Source organism: Poecilia formosa, unplaced genomic scaffold (genome assembly GCF_000485575.1).
Source record: "Poecilia formosa unplaced genomic scaffold, Poecilia_formosa-5.1.2 Scaffold8, whole genome shotgun sequence".
In the NCBI taxonomy this organism is placed as follows: Eukaryota; Metazoa; Chordata; class Actinopteri; order Cyprinodontiformes; family Poeciliidae; genus Poecilia; species Poecilia formosa.
In genome coordinates, this window is record NW_006799947.1 from 3337850 (window position 1) to 3359266 (window position 21417).

The 21417-nt window shown below is 40.0% G+C and overlaps 1 protein-coding gene across 2 annotated transcripts in view; it reads right to left on the minus strand.

Moving 5' to 3' along the window:
• Positions 1-21165, minus strand: part of rock2a (rho-associated, coiled-coil containing protein kinase 2a) — a 35844-nt gene extending 14679 nt beyond the window's left edge. The window contains exons 1-9 of one of the 2 annotated variants that reach the window (XR_477924.2): positions 20323-21165; positions 3983-4064; positions 3792-3892; positions 2262-2399; positions 1889-2149; positions 684-828; positions 461-599; positions 275-366; positions 33-192 (exon numbers count right to left, since the gene is read on the minus strand). Coding sequence is in view for 1 of the 2 variants with exons in the window: in XM_007575675.2 (XP_007575737.1) it covers positions 33-192; positions 275-366; positions 461-599; positions 684-828; positions 1889-2149; positions 2262-2399; positions 3792-3892; positions 3983-4064; positions 20323-20421 (1217 nt within the window). In the remaining variant the exon portion in view is untranslated. The remainder of the gene's footprint in view (positions 1-32; positions 193-274; positions 367-460; positions 600-683; positions 829-1888; positions 2150-2261; positions 2400-3791; positions 3893-3982; positions 4065-20322) is intronic. The other variant, XM_007575675.2, reaches the window with a different exon arrangement.
• Between the last annotated feature and the right edge of the window lie 252 nt (positions 21166-21417).

Below are 21417 nucleotides of genomic sequence, written 5' to 3' on the forward strand. Positions count from 1 at the left end.
AGAGACAATCAGAGAGAACGAGGAGGATTTACTGGTCCTCTTTGAAGTAGGTGAAGCCAACAAACGGTAGCTGATTTCCGACAAAAGCCTTAGGTGTGGGGAATGTTTCGACATCGCCTTTGTCGTCTTCGATCTCGTCAAAATTACTGGTGTCTATGTCGCTGCTCAGCTCTGGGACCACCGGGGCGACAGCTGGTCAGAAAGAAGGGGGTGGGGGAAAAATGAAAACTTCTGGAAAAGAAAGTGAGAGGAGAGCAAAGCTTGAAACTCGTACTGTCCCTGATGGTGTCAAACGTCCACAGGTCGTTCTTGAAGAACGGGTGCCGTTTGATTTCCTCCACTCCGTTTCTGCCCAACCGTACGTCTCTAAAAAAAAAACAAAAACAAAACAAAAACATTGGTATTAGTGATGAACTTGGAATAAATTTTACATAAAAGACAAAAATTGATTGTTCCCCACCTGTCAGTCAGGAAGGCACAGATTATACTCTTGGCATCTTTGGAGATGTCCACATCGTCGGGAAAGTTTAGGGAGTTCTTGTGGTCCATGATCTTACTGTACGTTCCCACCAAAGAGTCGGCATAGAATGGAGTGTCGCCTGAAAGGCAGCAGGCGGTGATGAAACACAAACACTTTCACGTCCTTTCAAGATATGAATGAGACGATGAAAGGCGCCACTCACCCACAAGCATCTCGAAAATGAAGACGCCTACGGACCACCAGTCGCATTCCCTCCCGTAAAACCCATCTCCTCCCTGAGACTTCAGCACCTCTGGAGAGATGTAGTCCGGAGTGCCGACGGCTGTGTCGCAATGGACCATCCCCGTCTGCAGCAGCAAAAATAACCGAGTAAGATCTGCAAACTGGGAATCCAACAGCTGACATGTATTTTTGTTGTTTTGATTCTCTGTTTTTTTGTGGAAACGTTCTGATTTTAATGTTTAAGGTAGGAACAACCAACTAAAACAATAAACACAGAACGGTATTTTAAGTCCTAACTTATAATCAGTTCTATTGCTTATGATGTTACATAAATGAACACCAAATATCACTTTCTCATGAATTAGAATATTACACAGGAACAGTAAAAAAAAAAAAAAAAAAAAAAAGATTTAATACAGAAAACTTTTTGTTACAGTCTACAAAGACATGGGTGAATCTGCTGAGGGCACCAATGATTTCCTCTCCAAGGAGGACTGGCCACCAAAGGTCACTGCTAAAGAAGCTGGTTGTTGACAGTGTTGCGTCCAAGTTGACACGAATATAAAGTTGAGTGGAAGGATAAATTGTGGTAAAAAAAAAAGGTACCCTAATAAAAAGGGATAATCCATGCAGAAGTGGTAAGTGAAAATACTCTATACTAACAATATTCAACAGACTGATATAAAATAAAAAATGTTTCCGAGAAATTGTATTTCTAGGGTTGTATTAATTGTGAGCCAATAATAATCAAAACTGACAGAGGTAAATGTTTAAAATGTGTGACGAACGAGTTTACGTTTTACATTGAATTACTGAAATATAGCAAATACTGAACAATTTCCCCATGTATAGAGGTGGCTTGGAATATCATCCATAAATCATCCCATCCTAAAGACAACTGTGCAGTGTTTCATCTTTTCTATTCGCAATTCATACCAGGACTGCATGAGACTAATTTGCTTTTTTTATTAATTTTTTTTACTTAAAAATTGTACAAATCAAAACCGAAAACACAGAGGTTAACAATAACCGCCACAGTTAATTTCAGCTTGCATATTTGCAAAACAAAACCCACTTTTGTTTTGATTTCACTGCATAATTATCCTGATGAGCTACAAAGACCTTGGACTGATGCAGCTGGAGGAACAGAAAGTGCCGTCAGTGAACTGCAACGAGCCGACTCACAGAGTCCATCTTCATGCAGGTCCCGAAGTCGGCCAGCTTCAGGTGTCCGTGTTGGTCCAGCAGCATGTTGTCCGGCTTGATGTCGCGGTGGATGAATCCCATGGAGTGGATGGAGTCCAGAGCCATCACCACCTCTGCTGCGTAGAACTTGGCCCATTTCTCGGGAACGTCGTAGGTGCTGGTGAGGTTGACCAGGTCCCCTCCTGGCATGTACTCCATCACCATGTAGAGGTAGTGCTCGTCTTGGAAGGCACAGCACAACTAAACAGGAAAATAGTCAAACAGATCCAGAAGACACTGCTGTAATCAAATCCACAAACATACGAGCTTCAGACATTCTTAGAAGGAAGTGAAAATGTTGAATATTTCACACCTGTACAACCCAGGGACTGTTGGCAAAGGCCATGATGTCTCTCTCTTCCCAGAAGAACGCCGAGTCGGAGCGCTTGATCATCTCGAACTTACTCAGCAGCTTCATGGCGTAAACTTTCCGGGACGGTTTGTGTCGGACCTGAACAATCACAATAAAAAACAATCTGAAACCAGCTGTGTGGCTTTTGTGGGCACCAGTATGAGACGATCTCGGTCAGAAAGGATGGCCTTCTCTCTGTACTGCAACTTCCTCTATGTCGGATCTGACAGACAGGTTACCCAGGTTCCTCTTGAATACTGTGAGCAGTAAAGGACCTGTGGAGAGTGTCTGAACTCCGGAGATCCCCACTGTGGCTGGTGTGTCCTGCATAACATATGATCTCAAAGGAATCGATGTGAGAGTGCAGATGAGCCGTATCGTTTTGCTCCAAAAGTTGCTCGTCTCTAAAATTTGTAATTCATTTTTGTCTTTTGATTCCTCATCAGTTACTAAAGTCAAGGCTGACCTTGGGTTCACTTGCACAGTTTGGGGTTCAGTTCTGAGTCCATTTCTCTAAAACTCAACTGTCACAAATCTTTTCCAATTCCACAAACAATTGTGACAAATCTCCATGGCTCAATTTGCAACTTAACCCATATGTTTTACTCTTGTTTCCTACTTGCTCACTTATGGCAGAATTATTTGATATCATTTCAAAGATGCTTTCAATGACCATTATTCATTCCCCACATGTTGCTGTAATTGGACTTCCGCTTTACCTCGAAACAATTAGACATTTTAGCGTTAATTTTCTTACTGGCAAGACGCCGTCTGCTCCTTCGCTGGAAGTCAATTAAAGCTCCTTCCAGCACTCAGTGGCTCAATTACACCAAGACTTTTCTGAAGTTGGAGAACATTCGATATTCACTGAAAGATAGCTGATCGGTTTTATAACATGTGACGTCCCTTCCTCCTGACATTCTTCCTCTTCCTTCGTTCCCTGCTCCCTCATTGATAAACACTCCACACCCTCTTACTATTTTTTATTCACCAATATGAGTAGCTAAATAACTTTTTATTCAATTACTACACATAAGTATTTATTTGTTATTCATATTTTAATTGCGTACATTGTTTTTTCCACTTGATTACATTTTTGAGGTCCAAAGCAGAAAAGTAAGTGTTATAGGAGGTGGTTTGTTGTGAAATCCTCAGATTATCCAGAGATGAAATGGAAAGTGATGATGGATTAAAGATTCTCTTAAACTTTGGCTTCCTACACCGTCTTCATTTAAATTTGCGTTTTATTTAAATGCTGCAGAATGTAAAGCACGATAGACAGAATTCAAGCTTTTGTCTATTTCAGTAGGTTGACATTTCTAAAGGAATATTAATTAGTGTCATGTAATATTCTAACTCACTAACAAACAGAATTTTGAGTTTTCATTCAATACAAGCCACAATGAAGGCACGTTGTGGTCATCATCACTGCTTAGAGAGCAGTTTATGGTAATATAAAGCTATTCATGTCTTCAGCAGATCAATACTCACCAACTGGACTTCACCAAACGCCCCTCGCCCGATGATTTTAACTTTTTCAAAGTCTTCAGACTTCATCTGAAGATTTTGAAGCTCCCTGATAATGTTCTCATCTGGAATAAAAATTAACAGAATATAAAGATCAAGTCACTTTATAAAGTTTTGTTCAAGGCTTTTAATTAAGGAATTATAAAACTACTCGCATCTGTTTAAGAAGGTCTCAATGTTTTTGTTCTTTCGTAGTGCCGGGTAGTCCAAATCCAGGACCAGAGCGTTTATCGAATCCTGAAAAACATGGGAATCAATCAGACTGACCATGCAGCAGCTGTATTAGCAACAAGCAAACAAATATACAGCAAAGGCTGCGTAGTGTGTTTTTAAAACAGTAAGTTTTCTCTCCATTTTCCTCCTCCTGTCAGTTTTTATTAAAACCCTGGTGACTCACCAGCGCTGACAGTTGCAGCTCAGCCGTTACATAACAGAGCAGAACACATGAAGTAACATCATGCTGCAAAGTGCGAATCATGACCAATCACTTCTGTGCTCTAAATGTGTGGGAACCTTCACAACACCTGCAGGGAACCGCATCCTGATTTACAGCTGAGGTGTTGGGTGAAAGAGCCCACCCAACAACAGCCACCACTCACTCAGACTCAGCACTACCAGAATCACCTGCTGCCACTTCTGAGGGTTTATTTTTCTGCTTTCTCGCAGAAACATCTCGGCATCGGTGATAGTCTGAATGAAACTGAGCAGCTTTTCCCTGAGCACACAAACAGAGAAACACCTAACCCAAGGCTGAGACAGAGGAGGTGACTAATTCCTCCGTCTGCCTGCTTCAGTCTGTCTTTGATCAATGAGCACATTGTCTGCTCATAACCTTTTGAAAACAGTCGATTCCATGTGAGATGAGTCCCCTCAACACAGCGAGGACAGATTCCCTATTTACCACACGGCCCAGATAGCTACTGCAAACTAATTAGAAAACATCGAAAAAGCTCTTTAGCAAGAAAGTGCTCTAGTCATTATCGACTCAATCTCTCTGCTTTTTATCCCATTCTAACAAATGAGAAAAAAGAAACTTTCCTATCCAATATGGATGAGAGGGATAGGATACATGAATGAAAAGATGGATGGAGAGGTGCAAATAAAATAAATAAAATATAAGCACCTCATTCCCACCGTTTATGGTGTTAGGTCTACGATGCCTTGGACTCTGTGAACCATTTAAGAATACATGGGATTATTAATTATTTGAAATTGCAGAACTCTTTGATTAAACTGAAGATGAGCTTTCACTGCGTCTTAAAGCAGATCCATCCATCCATCAATCCATTTTCCTTCACCCTTGTCCCTCAGTGGGTTCGGGAGGGGTGCTGGTGCCTATCTCCAGCTCACGTTCCGGGCGAGAGCCGGGGTACACCCTGGACAGGTCGCCAGTCTGTCGCACTTAAAGCAGATCAATGATCCAAAATATACGACCTAACCTACACAGAATTTCTTCTCCAGACAGCATCGAGCTGAAGATAATTGAGAAATGTTAATGAAGACGACCAATAAGTGTTGCACTGCAGCCAAAACTGATGTTTGAAGTATTTACAGCAGTCCATCAGTAACAATATTGTTTCTGAATATAACCATACACTTTTTAATCCCCCATGCATCGTAGTTTGGTGAGTTTTTATTTAAAACGTAGCTTCAGAAAAATTCAGATTTTTCTCAGTGCTTTAATTTGCTTGCCAGTCACTTTAATTAGCTTTTTATTTTTAAATTAAAAATAAAGGGAGAAAGATCCAAAAAGTATTCCTGATGTTTCTGATTCTGACTGTATTTCAGTAGTTGAAGTACAGAAACTTTGTCAGTAGTTTAAGAAAATAAATGCAGAGACAACCTTTCGCAAAATCACGGAAGGAGAAAAAGTTTATTCTATGCCACAAGGGGAACAAAGGTTTTATTATTTTCATTTTAGAAAGTAGAATAACTGAATTGTAAAAGTAACTTCAAATCTTCAGGCATGCGCTTTAAATAGACTGGTTAGGTTGTGGTCATTATTGACTGGACAATCAGCAATCAGTAAATCACCACAGGAACTCCTATTTAGAGCAGCTGTAGTTCCAATTTTCAGTGTAAAAGCAGAAAAGCCGCACCAGCTTCAAAATGTTCAGCCTTCAGGTAAAAATCACCGGGACCGACTGAAGTTTAGTTTCTGAAAACAGTTTTTATAACTGAAGCTGGAGCTCGGGTAACATGGGGACGCTATTAAAGAAGAATGATGTTGGTCTCTAATCGGTGCATTGTGTAACAATAAGGAAGCCATCTATCAACCTCTGGCAGCTGTGCATTCCTGAACGGCTGCTGTTTAAGCGTTGAATCAAACTGGACCAAATTTGACTCTGCGCTGTGAATACTCTGGCTTTGTGGCACAACCCTCTTTAAATCTAACTCACTTCCTTTGATATGGTTTCCTCATCTTTCTCACTCCTTATCTCACTCTTCCTGCTCCCTCCATCGTTCCGTTCTCGGCTGAAGTCGGTCAGTGGTAAGCCGAGCTGAGCGCTCAGTTTCCTCATCACAGCATCACTTCCCCATTAAAGGTCTTACCTCACACAAAACTACTATTTAAGGACAAAAAACATACACACACACACACACACACCACACGGGGTGGAGGGGAGTTACCGAGTGTCGGCGTGCACACGCACACGCATGCATGCGCGAGGATCTCCCAACGAGCGTGGGCAATACAGGAAATGATCCACCCCACCCCGGGGCCCGCAGATAATTTCACTATGTCATGAAGCTGATCTCTGCTAGAAAGCCATTTCCTCTGAAGCTGCAGAATTTATCTACAACTAAAAAAGGAAAAAAACTGTATTATGAATGTATAATTTGGAATAGTTTACCAAGATAAGTAAGTAGCCACAGATAAAGTGGCTCTAAAAAGCGCCCTCTGAAAATGCCAACATCCGAGATGTAAAATGACAGCCAGGTTTTTCTTAGCAAGAAAATGTCAAAATATTTGTTAAAAATGCTGAAAATTGTCTGGCTTTCCAAAGGGCGGCATGCACGCAAATTTACTTATTTGTGACCGTTGGCTCATGAGGTTAAGCATTTTAAACAGAGTAAACTTCCTCTTGATCAGCTGAGTGGTGATGCTGATGGTTTATCGTTTTAAGCTCAGGAATAATCTGATGGTTTTATACAAAATCTTCCTTTGAAGCTTTTTTTTAGGACTGCTGCACTTAAGTTTACTAATAGTTTTTGTTTTTTACAAAAAAGTAATAATGACAAAGAATAAATCAGAAAGTTGTTAGTCAATGTTTTTGATTTTAGGAACTTCCACCCGAGAACAATGGAGGCTGTTCGTCATCCTGAGTGCTGGAATGTGAAATTTTTTTTTTGCTCAACCTGACGAACAACTTGAGATCTCGGTAGTTAATTTCCTCTTTGGTGCATTGTGCATAAATGAGGTTTCGACCTCAGACAGCTATGGTTTAGAGCAAACAAAATAATCTACAGTAGGTTTTTAAAGTGCATCGTTTCTGCATTCATGAGTAACCCTATTCTTAAATCAACAAAGTTGATGTAATTTTAATTCAGCATGCATTCAGGATCATCAAGCAACCGGTTTCCTCGTGGAAAATATAAGGTGTAAACATTTTTATTTACAGCTCTTATTTCTTTATATAAGAATTAACTCAGCAGCTCTAAATGCACGTCAAAATTAGCTTGATGCACGGCAAAAAATCAAATGTGATCATTTTTTATGTAATTGTACCTTGTTTTTTGGATGAAATATGACCACCACCAACCTTTACAAGCTGTTGCACCGATAGATATTATCAGCTTGTTTTCTTCACTAAAATTAGAGCACTCAAATCATTCCAGAAACATAAAAAGAAAACAATACGTTCAATCCAGGAGATGTCTGGAAGAGCAGAAGGGAAAAACTGAAACATTGTAAATGTTTTCTGTCAGACATTAGGATTAACAAAGCTGTCAGTGGGTATTAATCTGCTGCTGGGAGACATGAAAATGACTGCAAAACGGCTTCTCTGATTTGCATTACTAGAAACGACGCCTACAAGACTCCAGGGAACATTTCACCGCCTCTGAGTCATAGTACCTATTTATAAATATTAAATAACTAACTTACTAATGTCTGGAGAAGAGCGGAGCTGATTCAACTATTTAAACTTTAATAAACGTCCCTGACAGGACCTGGACTTATTCAACTCACGTTATTGAGCAAATGAAAGCCTGAGTAAAATTTTAAAAAACTGACCAAATTCAGGTTTGTACATTTTGAGAAGAGGAAAGGAAATCCAAGGACAAATATAACCCGAATTGTTAAGCAGAAGCATTGGGAATCAACATAACTATAAGGTTGCAGTTTTCTGGAAGTTTGTTCCAGATTAGAGAAGAAGAAAAAGTGAACGTTGCCTCTGCAGCTTTGGTTCTGATTCTGAGGATGAGGATGCACAATAGCCTTTTTGGCGATGTCCCACTGGGCAGAGGCACAGAATCGGCTCTTGAGACCATAAATCTCCCTTCAAGCCCAAGAACACCTTTGGATCCCCCAGAACAGATGACAGTATGTCACAGCCGAAAGGCACGTATGGGTTTTCCTCCTGGATCTGTTTTCAGAGATCGCCGTGTTTGTTTTTGTTTATTGTGGAACAGTACCAGCAAACCCATCTGAGTCTGCATGCTCCAAGTTCAGCGTCTGAAAGAAAAACTGCAAGCTGAGAGGTAACCTGCTGTAAACGTGAAATTAGAAGCCTTAAATCCTAATTAGCATTAATTACATACGATCTAAAACCTTCTTAGTCTATACTCATCAATTAAATGCCAAGTAAAAGGCACCTTCTGTGCATGAGTAAGTGATCTACTTATCCAGAACACAAGGTTTTAAACAAATTACTGTTGATACAAGTAATTAAAAGCTACACAGCAAGCTCCTTCAGCGCAGTGTCACAAATCTCATGGAAGGCATGTTAACAACCCGGCCTTAGTATCTCCCTGAGCTAATACAGGAGTATATATATCTTATCAGAGTGAGTGGGTCTATATCTTTCAGGTGGGTGTTTATCTATTGTTATATTGTCATCCAGCTACTTGGTTATGGCCTGTTGCTTAGCAGCTGCAACATAAGAAAAAGTTGGAGCTACAACTAAGAGGCAGGCAGGAATTTATTAGAGCTCCTTTTCTGTACCTTATATTCTTATTAACAAAATCTTGTGTTGACATCGCCCTGCTTCCACTCTTTATCACTCTCTAAAAAGGATGTGGATCTCTTAGAATGCAATGTTGCTAAAACTAAAAGATGCATTGAGGAAAAAAAAAAAAACACCCCGATTATGCATGCTACGCGTCCCAGCTTCCCCGCAAGCATGTGGAACGGCAAAACAGCAGCTCTGGGCTTTAAAAGGACTGAGGAAAAAAGTTAAATGTTTTGATTAAATTCCAGCAATTTTAAAAATAGTCACGCAGATAAACGGCAGAGACGGGCAGAGCCAGGGGACCGTGCCAGGCAGGACCAATAAACTCTTTGACAGAGACCCGAAAGCAGGAATCCTGGGCTCGCAAATAGCACAGTAATGTCTCCATGGGGAATAACAACAGCATGTCTTATTCATGCCTCTGACAGATTTCTGTCCCATGCTCCTGTGCCCTTCACATTTTTGGCACCCACGCTTTTATTATGAAGCATACCGAGGAAGGTGCCAGAAAAACAGCAAGAAAGGGGGACAACGCACAAGTTCCTGCAGCAGGCCCAAACTGCTCAGACTAACCAGCCTTACTCTACGCTTACAGTACCTTATGCAACCTGAAATGTGTGGGTGATATCGAGTCCAGAGGACGACATACCAACAGCAGTAACCCACATGATTTAAGCTCAGACTCGTTTTGCTAAATTTAAATTCATAAAATTTAAGAGAGGACTAAATGTTCCCAGTGCTGATCCTTCTTCTTCATAGCTTCTGTAATGCAGTCTAAAATACAAGACATGGTGACCCATTCCTCTGCTTGTAGTCAATGCCAGTTTGTATGCTTCTGTTTATCCAACCGTGGTTGGATCAACAGAAGCAGAGCTTAATCCCATGATTCTCAATGGGGTTACTGCTGCTGATACTGGATACTGGTCGGAATTGGTAATTTTCTGACCTTTGGGCCACCGTGGTATCACCTTTGCCTCCGGAGACTGTACTCAGTTGAACTGAAAAATACATTGCTCATTACTAAACTGCTCCTGGATTGTTGGAAGAAGCCGTTCTTGATCCTACTCCATCTCCGTGGCTGTTTTGTTGGACAGAGTTGGGAGGAAGCCCACTCCTTTGGATGAGAAGCAACCCCACACATGGATCGTATCAGACTGCGTAACTTTTGGCATCACATAGGACTCATTTTAGCTCTCGTCTTTTCCTCTCTTGACAAATGATTTACAAAATTTCCCAAACAATCAGAGAGGGGAGTCATCATATAAAATAACTATTCAACTCTTGTGCTGTCCATCCTTGTACTGTCAGCAGGACTTCAGTAAGTGACTGGTGTTTGTCTTGGACCGGAGCGACTTGTTTGCAGAGATGGTTGGTGTCCAAAGGTCTTCACTTTAATGTAATCAAATAAAAAGCACTGCCTGCCAATAATGAACAATATCTGTATGGGTGGCAATGTTATTCTGAAGTTCAGTACTCAGAACGAGATGCCCTGGAGATCAATTTTGGCCTTCATTCCTGCAACTGAACGTCTCTCGGTGCAGTTCTTGAGAATCCAGAAAACTTTTCTCTCAGCTGCAGTTTTCTTCACATTTACTGTAAATGTGAAGACAACACTAAATGTTGCTTGTGTTGGAGGTATTCATTTCTAACAAAGTAAGACAAAAATGACGTCCAAGCATATAATAATCAGCATATTCCATTTTTAACCTCGGGAAATTATACAATTACATCAGATTAATCTACTGATATTTTAAAATCTAAGATCTTCTAAGTATAATTTCAGATGTTTTGTGACAGTATTTAGGCCAAAAAATGGTTTTAAAATAGAAACCACTCAGACTAAAGGAACAGTCCAACTGGGCTTGATTTCAGTTTTAATCATTAGGGATGAGCATGGCTAAATTTTTATATAAATATTTGTATTGCCACAGACTATTTGAATTATGACTGCCAGATTCAACAGTGCAGCAGTGAGCTCGACAGAGCACACACAAGTGTTCTTGTTTGGGTTCGTTAAAGGAAACTGTGAACTGATTGACAATCCAAAGCTGTTTGGTAATGCATTGAATTGTTCGAATGCTGCTGCTGACTGCACACAATGCTGCTTGTTGTCGCTAAGATCAACAGAATAATGCATCTGCTTGTGAAAATGAATGCAAAAGTCCCTGAATCAGTACATGAGAGTGTGTAGGAGGTTGTGTTTCACCATCGGGTTGTGATGGAGAGATAAAACAGAGGCCAGATGGATAAAGTGGTGTGAATGTGTGGGAGCCTTCTGTTCTCTTCTGCCCTCTTCTCTCCCATTTTAAACTAAAAATAAGACTCGGGTATCAAACTCTTCAAGATGGTATAAACCAGAAGGTGAGACATGCAGTGATGGGGAACAATGCAGTGAGGAATTGTTATGGCTGGGGATGTTTTCAAATTAATTGCTACAACAAGCAAAAAGTTTTCATGAAATATTATGTTATTTGAACAAATTACCATAATTTAAACCAAAGTCTTTACTCAAACATGGACTAAAACAAATTCAAAAATTGATTTGATCAGGCCTAACTGTCTGGTTGAAAAAAACAAAAGAACAGCCAGATGTTTTTCCGATTGGTAAACACTCTTCAGAGATGAAGTTGTTACTGTAAGATGGAGTAAAAGAGAGCTTGTCTCAGTGGTGTGTAAATATGAATTAAGCCATAAAAAAGAAACTATAAAACTATCGTTTATTCAGGATGCAAGAGAGAAAAGGAGATGAAGAGTTTCCACAGATGCCAGGAAGAATAAACAGAATTTAAAAAGTTCATGTTTTATCCTTCTCAGTTTTCAACTTTGACCTGTCATGGAGCTGGCTGGATTTGAAAAAGGTGGCCACCTTCTGGAAATCACAGAGTTGAGGAAACGAAGCCACATTCTTTAGGTAATAATTAGAGAATAATGTTACTGTTAATGCCATCTATGTGCCACAGCATAAAATGCTAAACTAGGAAAAGCCACTTGAAAATGTCAAGTAACGAATCATTGCCATTTTAGAAAATAGAAAAACCACATTTTAAAGTAACCAGGCATGCAGTTTTCTCTGCATCCACTGATCTTTAAAAAGCCTGAGCTGCCGATTCCAATTTTGGCCAATACCAATTTTTTTGTCTGAAATATCGCTAAATAAAGCAAGAAAGTTGCCAAGTTGGCAACAATTGTCACCAGTTGACTACTGTTAACTGTACATATGTAGACATGACCTGGTGGGCCAGTCTATCAGTCAAACCTCTCTCAAAGGAGAGCATAAGAGGACAGTTGTTGATATGTTGTTGATATTTAGACCTTTGCATAGGTACAAGATCGGTTTCACATGCAAGTATTGGTCGATCACTGATCTCCCAAAAAAAGAAAATCGGCGTGCCCCTAAAAGTAATGGTTCCCTCACCTTTGACTCCAAATATAAATACCCAAAGGCTGTTCACAACAGAGGCTAAACAAGAAAGTACTTTAAATAATGTTCCTATACCTTCTTACACTATAGTTCTAAAAGAGAAATCATAATCGGCTAAAATCATTATCTGGTATGCATCAGAAAATGTACATTTTGCAACACTTTCTACTCCAATTTTCCTGTTTCCCCTACAGGAACTTGTTGAAGCAAGCCGTTTCTTCACAAAATGAGTGAGCCTTCAAAGAATTAAAGGGCTGCTGTGAGATTTAACAGCTGTAAAAACAAAGCAGCTCAAAGTTATTAGATTCACCAGCAACAACACTCTTTTGCATGCACTACCCATGGTGATGGCAGTAAAGGAAACCGTAGAGAAAACTGATATAAACAATCCCAAAAACAAAAAAAACCAAATGTATTCTGAACATCTATACGGCCTTTAGCAAGCATGAGGTCCCCACTTGTCCAGCTGAGGTTCATGGATGAACGCAACTAAAAGTGAACATAGCCATGGCTGTGTTGGTTGCTGGGAGACTGAAGGAGTATTGAATGGTCAGGTTGTAGTCTGAATACAGTCTGTACCTGGCAGGTCGTTAATCAAAAGGCCAGATGTCATATTTACTCATAAGAATCGTTATCCACCTGAAAAGTGTATGCAATATGAATATTCCAAAAAACAGCCTACTCAGCCGTAAATATTAGCTCATTATTTAATTATTCTGCATTCAGGTTGTATGTGGCAGGAGTATATTTGATGTATTTCATTTAGTAAGGGTAAACCTGTTTAAGAAACTAAAGTGGAAGCTTTAGTTATTAAAGAAGTTATTAAGAAGCTACACGTTGTTATACATTTATTGAAAGTCATATCATTTTTGCAACATTCACCAAAATTTTCTCATATCGCATTCTTTCCAATAATGTGACAATCTTATTTATATGATTCATATGCTTAGGCTTCAGAGCCTAGGTATGATCAGTTTGAGAAAATCAAAAAAAAAAAAACCCAAAAAAACTCATACATCTGAGATACATTTAACTGGTGGATATATCCAGAGAAGATGTTCTCTTTCCCTGGATATCCCGAAATATCCTTGGAAAGTGCTTAGTCAGGTTATAAAGATTTTAACTTGAGTGCAGATGGCTTGCTTTTGACAAACTAGAGCCAGCTATGCAATAATAGATCTGGAAGCAGCTTGTCATGTTGAAGGCTTCACGTGTGCAAAGATTCTGCTTCTCAGTAAGACACCAGACAGGGAAAATAGCTAGCTAAGAAATTTAGAGTGGTTTATTTGGACCAATTAAACACTTCAGTTTGTGCTGATGAAAGATTAGTGGCTAATTTGTGGTAGAGTAGTTGTCCTGTAATCAAGGTTGAAGGTTCGAGTCCAGCTTTCTCCTGTCATGTATCACTGTATAAATGTGTGTGTGTGTGCGTGTGTGTGTGTGTATTTGCAAATAGGTAAATGTGTCCATCAAAGATTAAATAATAGTCTCTATTTGATACCCATATAATCAATCTGAAGTGTAATTCTTCCTTCCTACTTTTGTTCATACTTAACCAAAAGTGAGAAATATTAAAACTCCACATTTTCCAAGACAGAACAGAGACCACAACACTTCTCAAAAAAGACTATGATGGTTGCACTTCCAATCTTAATACAAGTCTTTAAAAAGAATCCCAAGGTGCTAAGAGCAGCTCAACGATACATGACTTCACGATGCTGTGTATCTTTCACTGCAGTGGAGCAAAACCTAAAAAAAGACCATGCAAAATGCTTAGAATCTCACCAAAGGAGGTGTGTAGCAGAGAGACTGGTTTGTTTTCAAGAAAAGGAAAAAAAAAAAACCTGACTGTGGCCACCGTCCCCCAGTGCCTTATAAGGCAGTGTTTCTTTTCAGCAAGCACTCTGAAGCTTAGACTTGAGAGCAAGTCAACTACACTCCAGAGATGAAGCAGATTTTAAGCTCGACTCTGAGAACAGGACGAGCTGGGCTTACAACGTCTTCTGCATAGACAGAGTAACACTTATGGGTTCAAAGCATGGAGGGGAATTAATGCGATAAGGGAAAATAAAGGGATTGAAGATGTTGAGCGAAAGGAGCAGCAGTAAAGGGTAGGAACAAGAAATTGACCACAGGGAAAGAAAAATTAAAAGAGTGGCAGAACATCACACTACCTCCAAAGCATTAATATGGTCCATATAAACTTACACTTTGTTTATTAGATTACCTAGACACACTAGGTCTGCAGCCAAGTCGAAACACAATGAACTGGAGCTACAGTAGAAGTACCTGAAGAGAGTCTACTGAGCCTTTAGATTGGCAGGGAGAAAGAGACATGGTTGAAAAGTGAAAGAGGGAAAGTGCAGCCGTTCGTAGGGACTTTGAGCCGCATGTTCAGCTGCCAACTATTTACTCACTGAGGTCATTTCCTTTAGGACGTCAGGAAAGCAACATAGCTTGCAATCAAGTGTCCGATTATCATTATTATTTTTTTTTTAACTTCAAATCATCGCTTCTTTTGCTTGTCCTGAAACATGGCTCTCCCGACTAGCAATACATTCAGCAGTCAAATAAAGATCAGAGTTTACATGAGGGGAAGGTAGCTGAGACTTTAGGATCAGGAACGCAAAGAGAAGAAGCTTCTAAACCGATGAGAAAATCTGTTCTCGATGAGCAGTACATAAGGAAAGTGACAGTTCCTGCAGATTCCAATCGGTCCATTTTCTCAGGAGAGCCAGCTGCTTGGCAGCATCTGAACACATCCTCCTACACACCGACTTATAAGCAGAAACCTGAAGCAAATTACTGACTTTGTTTTGCTGAGCAGTAACTGAGAAGACCGACGAAAAGTCAACAGTTCAGCTTCTTCCAGTGAATGTCTTTTTTTAGCTGTTGCTAAGCTACAATAGCAGGGGCTGAGGTTATGAACAATTATCAAGGCACTTCAAGTATGTATGTTTTTATTCGACCTGCATGAGCGCCTGCCTGAGCTCTCTGTGTGTCTGAAGCCCACCCTGGACAATAAAACGTCTTGATCCCAGCGACAGCGGGGCGGCTAAAAATGGAAAACTGCAGCCTGTTTTCTCCTACGCAGGCTTCCTACTCCATCTCCTCTCTCTACACCTCCGTGTCCAGGATGTAAACACAACCGGAACTGAGTAATTTCTTTGGTGGACGTTTTGTTGGGGGAGACCAGTACTGGGTCATAGTGAGGGAACTGAGATGGGGCTTTCAGGGGAAATAGATTGTACTTATTAATGGGGTTTAGAGAGGTTTCTTTTTTTTTAATAATGACCCAACAAATGTTGAGTATTTTCACAAACTATTTTTAGACAGCTGCAAGAAAGCACCAAAGCCATCTGAAATCCCTTTTGACCCCAAATTCAAAATTTTCCCATGTATTTTTCTTAACAACACAAAGTATCTTTTCATAAGGTTGATGTATTGAGTCTCAAAAAACTTAACACAGATGTATTGGGATTAACTTATTTTTACAGTACAAATAGGTTTCTAGATCTCTAAATTATACTTGTTTAAAAAAAAACAAGGAAATGTGTTTATAAGGATGTTAATAGTAAAGTCAGTTCTTTTTATAATTTAAATACTTCTGAAAATTCATACAACAGTTCAATGAAAAACCTCTCTCCTGTGTTTATTACTGTTTATCCAGTACATAAGACCTATTTATTCAAACTGGCGTTTAACACTAGTACTGGGATGTTCTGATGTATTTTATGTGCTGTTTTTGTCTTCCCTGTTCTTTTTTAACATTTTATCATTTCTTTTTGAAAAATATGTAAAGAAGACAAAGCGAAACAATCCTTGAAGTAAAAAGAACACAGTGGATCGCCACATGTGTTTAGTTTGCTCTCTTATCAATTCTGATAAGAGTTTTTTGACTATGTTCATCTTGAGTCCTTACCTTATGGTCAACCGTTTCATTACATTAATCTTAATCACAATTCTTTTTCAAGTCCTGCATTGAAGAATCTGCTTTGCACCATTTTCTTGTGATTGCTTTCTTGCAAGCTGCCAATTTAATTTTCAGTAAATAATGCGTAAATACTCCAAACTTTCTATTAAGTAGCCCAGAACGCTAATAATTACCTACTAAGTGTGTGTTTGTACACGTTTGTCTTGTGTCTCTGTGTTGACCTGTAATGAACTGGCGACCTGTACAGGCTGCACCCTGCCTCTCACCTCAAGACCCCTGGAGATAAGTTAGTTCTACTTGTTGCACAACATAAAAAGCAGAAAGGACAAAAAAAACACACAAAAAAACATGTAACCTCTGCAAAATAATCACATCAAAACTGCTGCTGAATGTGTCATTGTTGCTAAAATCCAAAAACCATGGAGAAAATCCACTAAGGCACAACAAAACACTTCAAGCCCATGTTTCTCCTCGTCTTTAAGGTTCTTAAATCCCATGGAAAAATGTTCATAACCAACTGGAACAAGAAATTGTTTTGGGAAGATCTTCCTTTCCCATTTAAGTCTAAAGTTATTACACACACACACACACACGCACACACACACACACACACACACACTTGAGTAATGGAAATGATTTTTTTCCACAACTGTATGCAAGTGAGAACTCACCAGGTCCAGCTGCACTTCTTCAGACACAATTACACCTCAGAGTTATGAATGACCCTTTTCCAACCCCATGTAGCATCGCTGTACAGGCTCAGAATACTTCAGGTACTTCCGATATTTTGTTTCTTACACAGGCTTCAGAATATATCAGAAGTGGACTTTCCACAGTACTCGTTCTAAATGAAAAGTAATAACGGCTAAAAATTGTTACAAGAAGAAAAACAAAACATTAAATCACATAAATATACAACTCTATTTTTACACAGCGTTATTCTTTCCCAAATAATAATTTACTTAAAAAAAAAAAAAACATAAAATTTTCAGGTGCATCAAAGGGTCCGTTATTTTACTATAAATAGTCGTGATAAAAAAAAAAAGAGAGCGAGTACGCCCTCTTTCAATTATAGAGTTTAACTTACACGAACATGAAAAGCATCTCAGATTAACCTTCCCCTTGTGCAAACTTTGGGCATCATTTGTTTGGATGCAGCTCCCTGCTAACCCTGCCGCTAGCCTTCCAGAGTGTCTCTTCGCAGTGAACAAATCATCTGGTCTTTACCAGGTGCTGAAATGATTTAAATCCAACTTCAAATGCACAAAAAACAACAGATTCCACACGGTCCATTTATTAAACAAAGATTAAGCTAAAATCAAAAAGCTGTGCAAACATCAAAGCCCAGCCTTTCTGCTTTTAGAGGATTTAAGAGGGAACATAGCAGCCAGGTGCTGCTAAACAAACCACTTGATTAAATGATGTGTGACTGACCACCTCTATAAAAAAAAAAAAAAAAAAACTTTTTGAGCATTGTTGCTCTGGAACAAACAGGTGAGTGATAACACAACTTCAAGGTGGAAAAACATCAGTGGCGACCTTAGAGCAGGTTGAGCGTCAAAGTCCTGAAACTTTTAGCTGCATCTCTGTTTCAACACAACCAGAGTCAAGTGAGCAGGGCCTGTATTCACAGAATCTTGAGACTAAAAGTAGCTCCTAGTTACCTCATTTTATGAAAAATCATAGAATTTATGTTATTCTACAATTTTCCTTAGAATTTTACCTCTGTAAAGTAAAAGGTATTTAAAGAGCTGCTCAAGTGACAAAATGTTAGGAAATTTGAGGAGGACCAAGATGACAGGGAGGATGGCAGAAAGGAGACATGTTCTCCGTCAAATGGACAGATCTGTGTCAACAGCACACATTGCTTTTTGATGCTGTGTGGCAATTCATTCAGTTTTGCATCTATAGTCATCATCATGACACACTCTTCTTAATCCAGATTCAATGACTGGATCATTTCTATCAACTCATTACTGGGGGGTGCATTTGCACATTTGTGACTCATTTTGTATCAACCAATCTCAGTCTAAACTAGAACTTATTGACTATTTTTTTTACAGAAAGACTCGATAAGCAAAAGCTACCAAGCCACGTTCTATTTTTAAGTGTAATTTCAATGACAGGAGTGGTTTGGTCCACACTCCTCACCAGTTGGAGGCAGTAATGCTCTATTAAATTGTTTGCCAACCACCAATCAATCGATTAGTAGAAGAGCCAATCACAGTCCCCAGAAGACAGCATCACACCTATCAATGGGGTCAACCACACCTCCTCACTAAGACAGAAATTTCTGTTGTCTCCTCGCTCAAAGTTGCTCTCAGTAGCTGACTGAATCACGCTTAAGCTATGACTCCTTGGCAGGAATTTTTAGGCTGAGATAGGATCTCTCTGAGGACTGAGAATCTTTGAGAAAACAGGCTCTGGTCATTAGCAGGATTCTGCAGAACCAGACTGAATGCTGAGGACGCAAGAAGAGTGTTGGATCAGGGACATACCTACATGTCTCAGGACATGTAGGTATGACCGCTGCCTCAGAGAAACAACTGTTGCTACTTAATAATCCGGGAACTATTACAAACTATTGGAACGCCATCAATCTCCAGAGAAAAATGCTGGCCACAAGTGAAACACATTTACCAGTTGCCAGTCAGAGTGTGAAACAAGGTCAGAGTGTGAAATGCTCAGAGAAGTGAGAATATACTTCACAGACTTTACAGATCTCAGTTCATATTTTAAAGGTTAAAGTTCATGACAAGATAGTTAGAAAAAGACAGACCAGGTATGGCATGTTTCAAGGTTTCTATCGCTAGCTGTCATTGGAAATTACCCTGACAGGCTGTCAGAGACTAAAAGGACAACCGTTTATTTATGCATATTGCATAAACACACACCTAATGTTTTTAGAGAGAACCCATGGTTGCATGGAGAGAACATGCAAACTTCATGCAGAAAGACCCTTGGTCAGGTTTTCAACCCACAAGCTTCTTGCATCAATGCAAGAAGCTGGTGGTTGATGCATGGTGGTCCACCACCATGCATCCCACCAGGTTTAGTAGACATCATGTTGGGAGTATTTCTGCAGCTTCATGCACTATTATGTGTGTCTTTCAAGTATGGTAGTGGAAATTCATTAACTTGGGCTTGGCCACCTTGCGGCCATTGAATCCAGTAAATCTGAAATGCTGAAGCTTGACTCAAACTACTTTCAACTCATCAACACGACAATAATCCCAAACATGGCGGCAAATATTGAACAGATTTGCTGTGGAAAGGTGTTGCAATGGCCCAATTAACATCCAGATCTAAACCTATTGTAAATCTGTGGTGGGATGCAACGAACTGAAGCAACATTGGAAATAAGAGTGAGCCATAATTCTTCCAAAGCAATGATTTGTTAGAAAACATAGAGTAAGTGACTAAAGTTACTGCTGCTAAACTTGGTTTTATCATGTCCACAGAACCAAAAGACTGTTTATTTTGGTCTCACAATAATAATTTTGTGTATTCCTTTATCAAATTAAATCATGTCAGTGACAAATATGTTGTTGTTGATGGAATATTTTGACAACTGTTTGGAAAGTAAGCTCCAAAGGAGAGAACTGGTTTTACCAGAGACAGTGTGCAACCGGTTATTAACCTCATGTGCAGACATAACAGGGGTACAGGCGGGAGTTTTGGCCGGAAATATTAGTCCCAGAGAGCACTCCAGCAGCGACATTCTCCTGCAGTTAATCCTAATCTGCAGACACGCTTCAAAGAGCCCCAAACTGCACTGTCTGCTCTGCGTCTTAACTATTAATCAGGCCTGTCTGAAGTGCATCCACAGCCTCCTTCTAACCGTGCCTTTATTAAAGGTGAACATTACAACAAGGTGTCCGATTTCTCAGAGGTGCTCGAAAAGTGTGCATATATGCGTCTTAGGTTACAGACCCCATCATTAATAAACCATCCAAGCAGACTTACCAGCAAACTTTCCAGGTTTATGGCTGATCTGGGGTCTCTGATCATGTCCTCCAGCCTCTTCAGCCGGTTTTCCATCCTCTTCTCGGCGCCCAGCGACATGGCTGATGAACACAAAGTTTCTCTGGGATTAATAAGAAAGTTTTCCCCCTGAACTGTGTGGAGTTTACATGGGAGCCCCTCTTTTGTTCCTGGCTAACGGCCGGAGGCCTGGAGGAGCAGCCTTTGGGCTCTCAGCCCACCCAAATAGCTCCAAACAACTGGAATACTGACCAAAAAACGTAAAACAAAAATGGGTTTAAATATTCCCAAAAGGAGTTGTCCAAAACTAGCGACTAAGCTAGTTTCGATTGTTTCAATACGACCACGGTGTTGAGTTTTCACCTCCCGTTGAGTGAAAGATGCATTTTTCCCTCAACTCGGTTTGAAAGTTTTAATTTGGAGATAGCAACAGGCAGCAGGGCGTTTTCTCAGCGCCTCCCCCTAGCTTCTTTCCTGCCTCTGTGGGTTTCGACCGCTTAGAAATCCCGACTTTAGAAGAAAATTCCGCCATTCAACACCGTCCGAGTCGCAGTTTGTCCGCGCCGCTGTCACAAGTCACCCGAAAAGCGGCTGTTATGTCCGTTCTCTGGCAAACAACACTTCCCCGTCTGAAATTCTTCAAGCATTTTGTCGTTTATCCTCCTCCTCTTCTTCCCTCCTCCTCCTCCTCTCCTCGACTCAAACACGGCCACAGGGATGGACACAGAGGGGAGGAAAGTTTGGAGTCTTATCCGTAGAGAGAAGCCCTCCTTCTAGTACACTTTGCATCTACTGAAGTCGAAGTGTCTCTCCTCCCCCTGACATCAACGCAAAAGAACTCAATTTCCCATAAGCCCCTCTGCCCTGTCCGCCAATATGGATGGAGGGTGTTTTGAGCCTCTTTACAGAATGCAGAACGAACAGGAACAGTTTCCTCATTGTAAAATGTAAACGATAGACCAAAACTAATTTCACCATGACCAGACGTTTAAATGTAACATAAAAACACAGCCCCTTTTTTTTTTAACTGTGTAATATTAGTTTAGAATAACTATTCATTTTTAGCTTAGTTAGGGT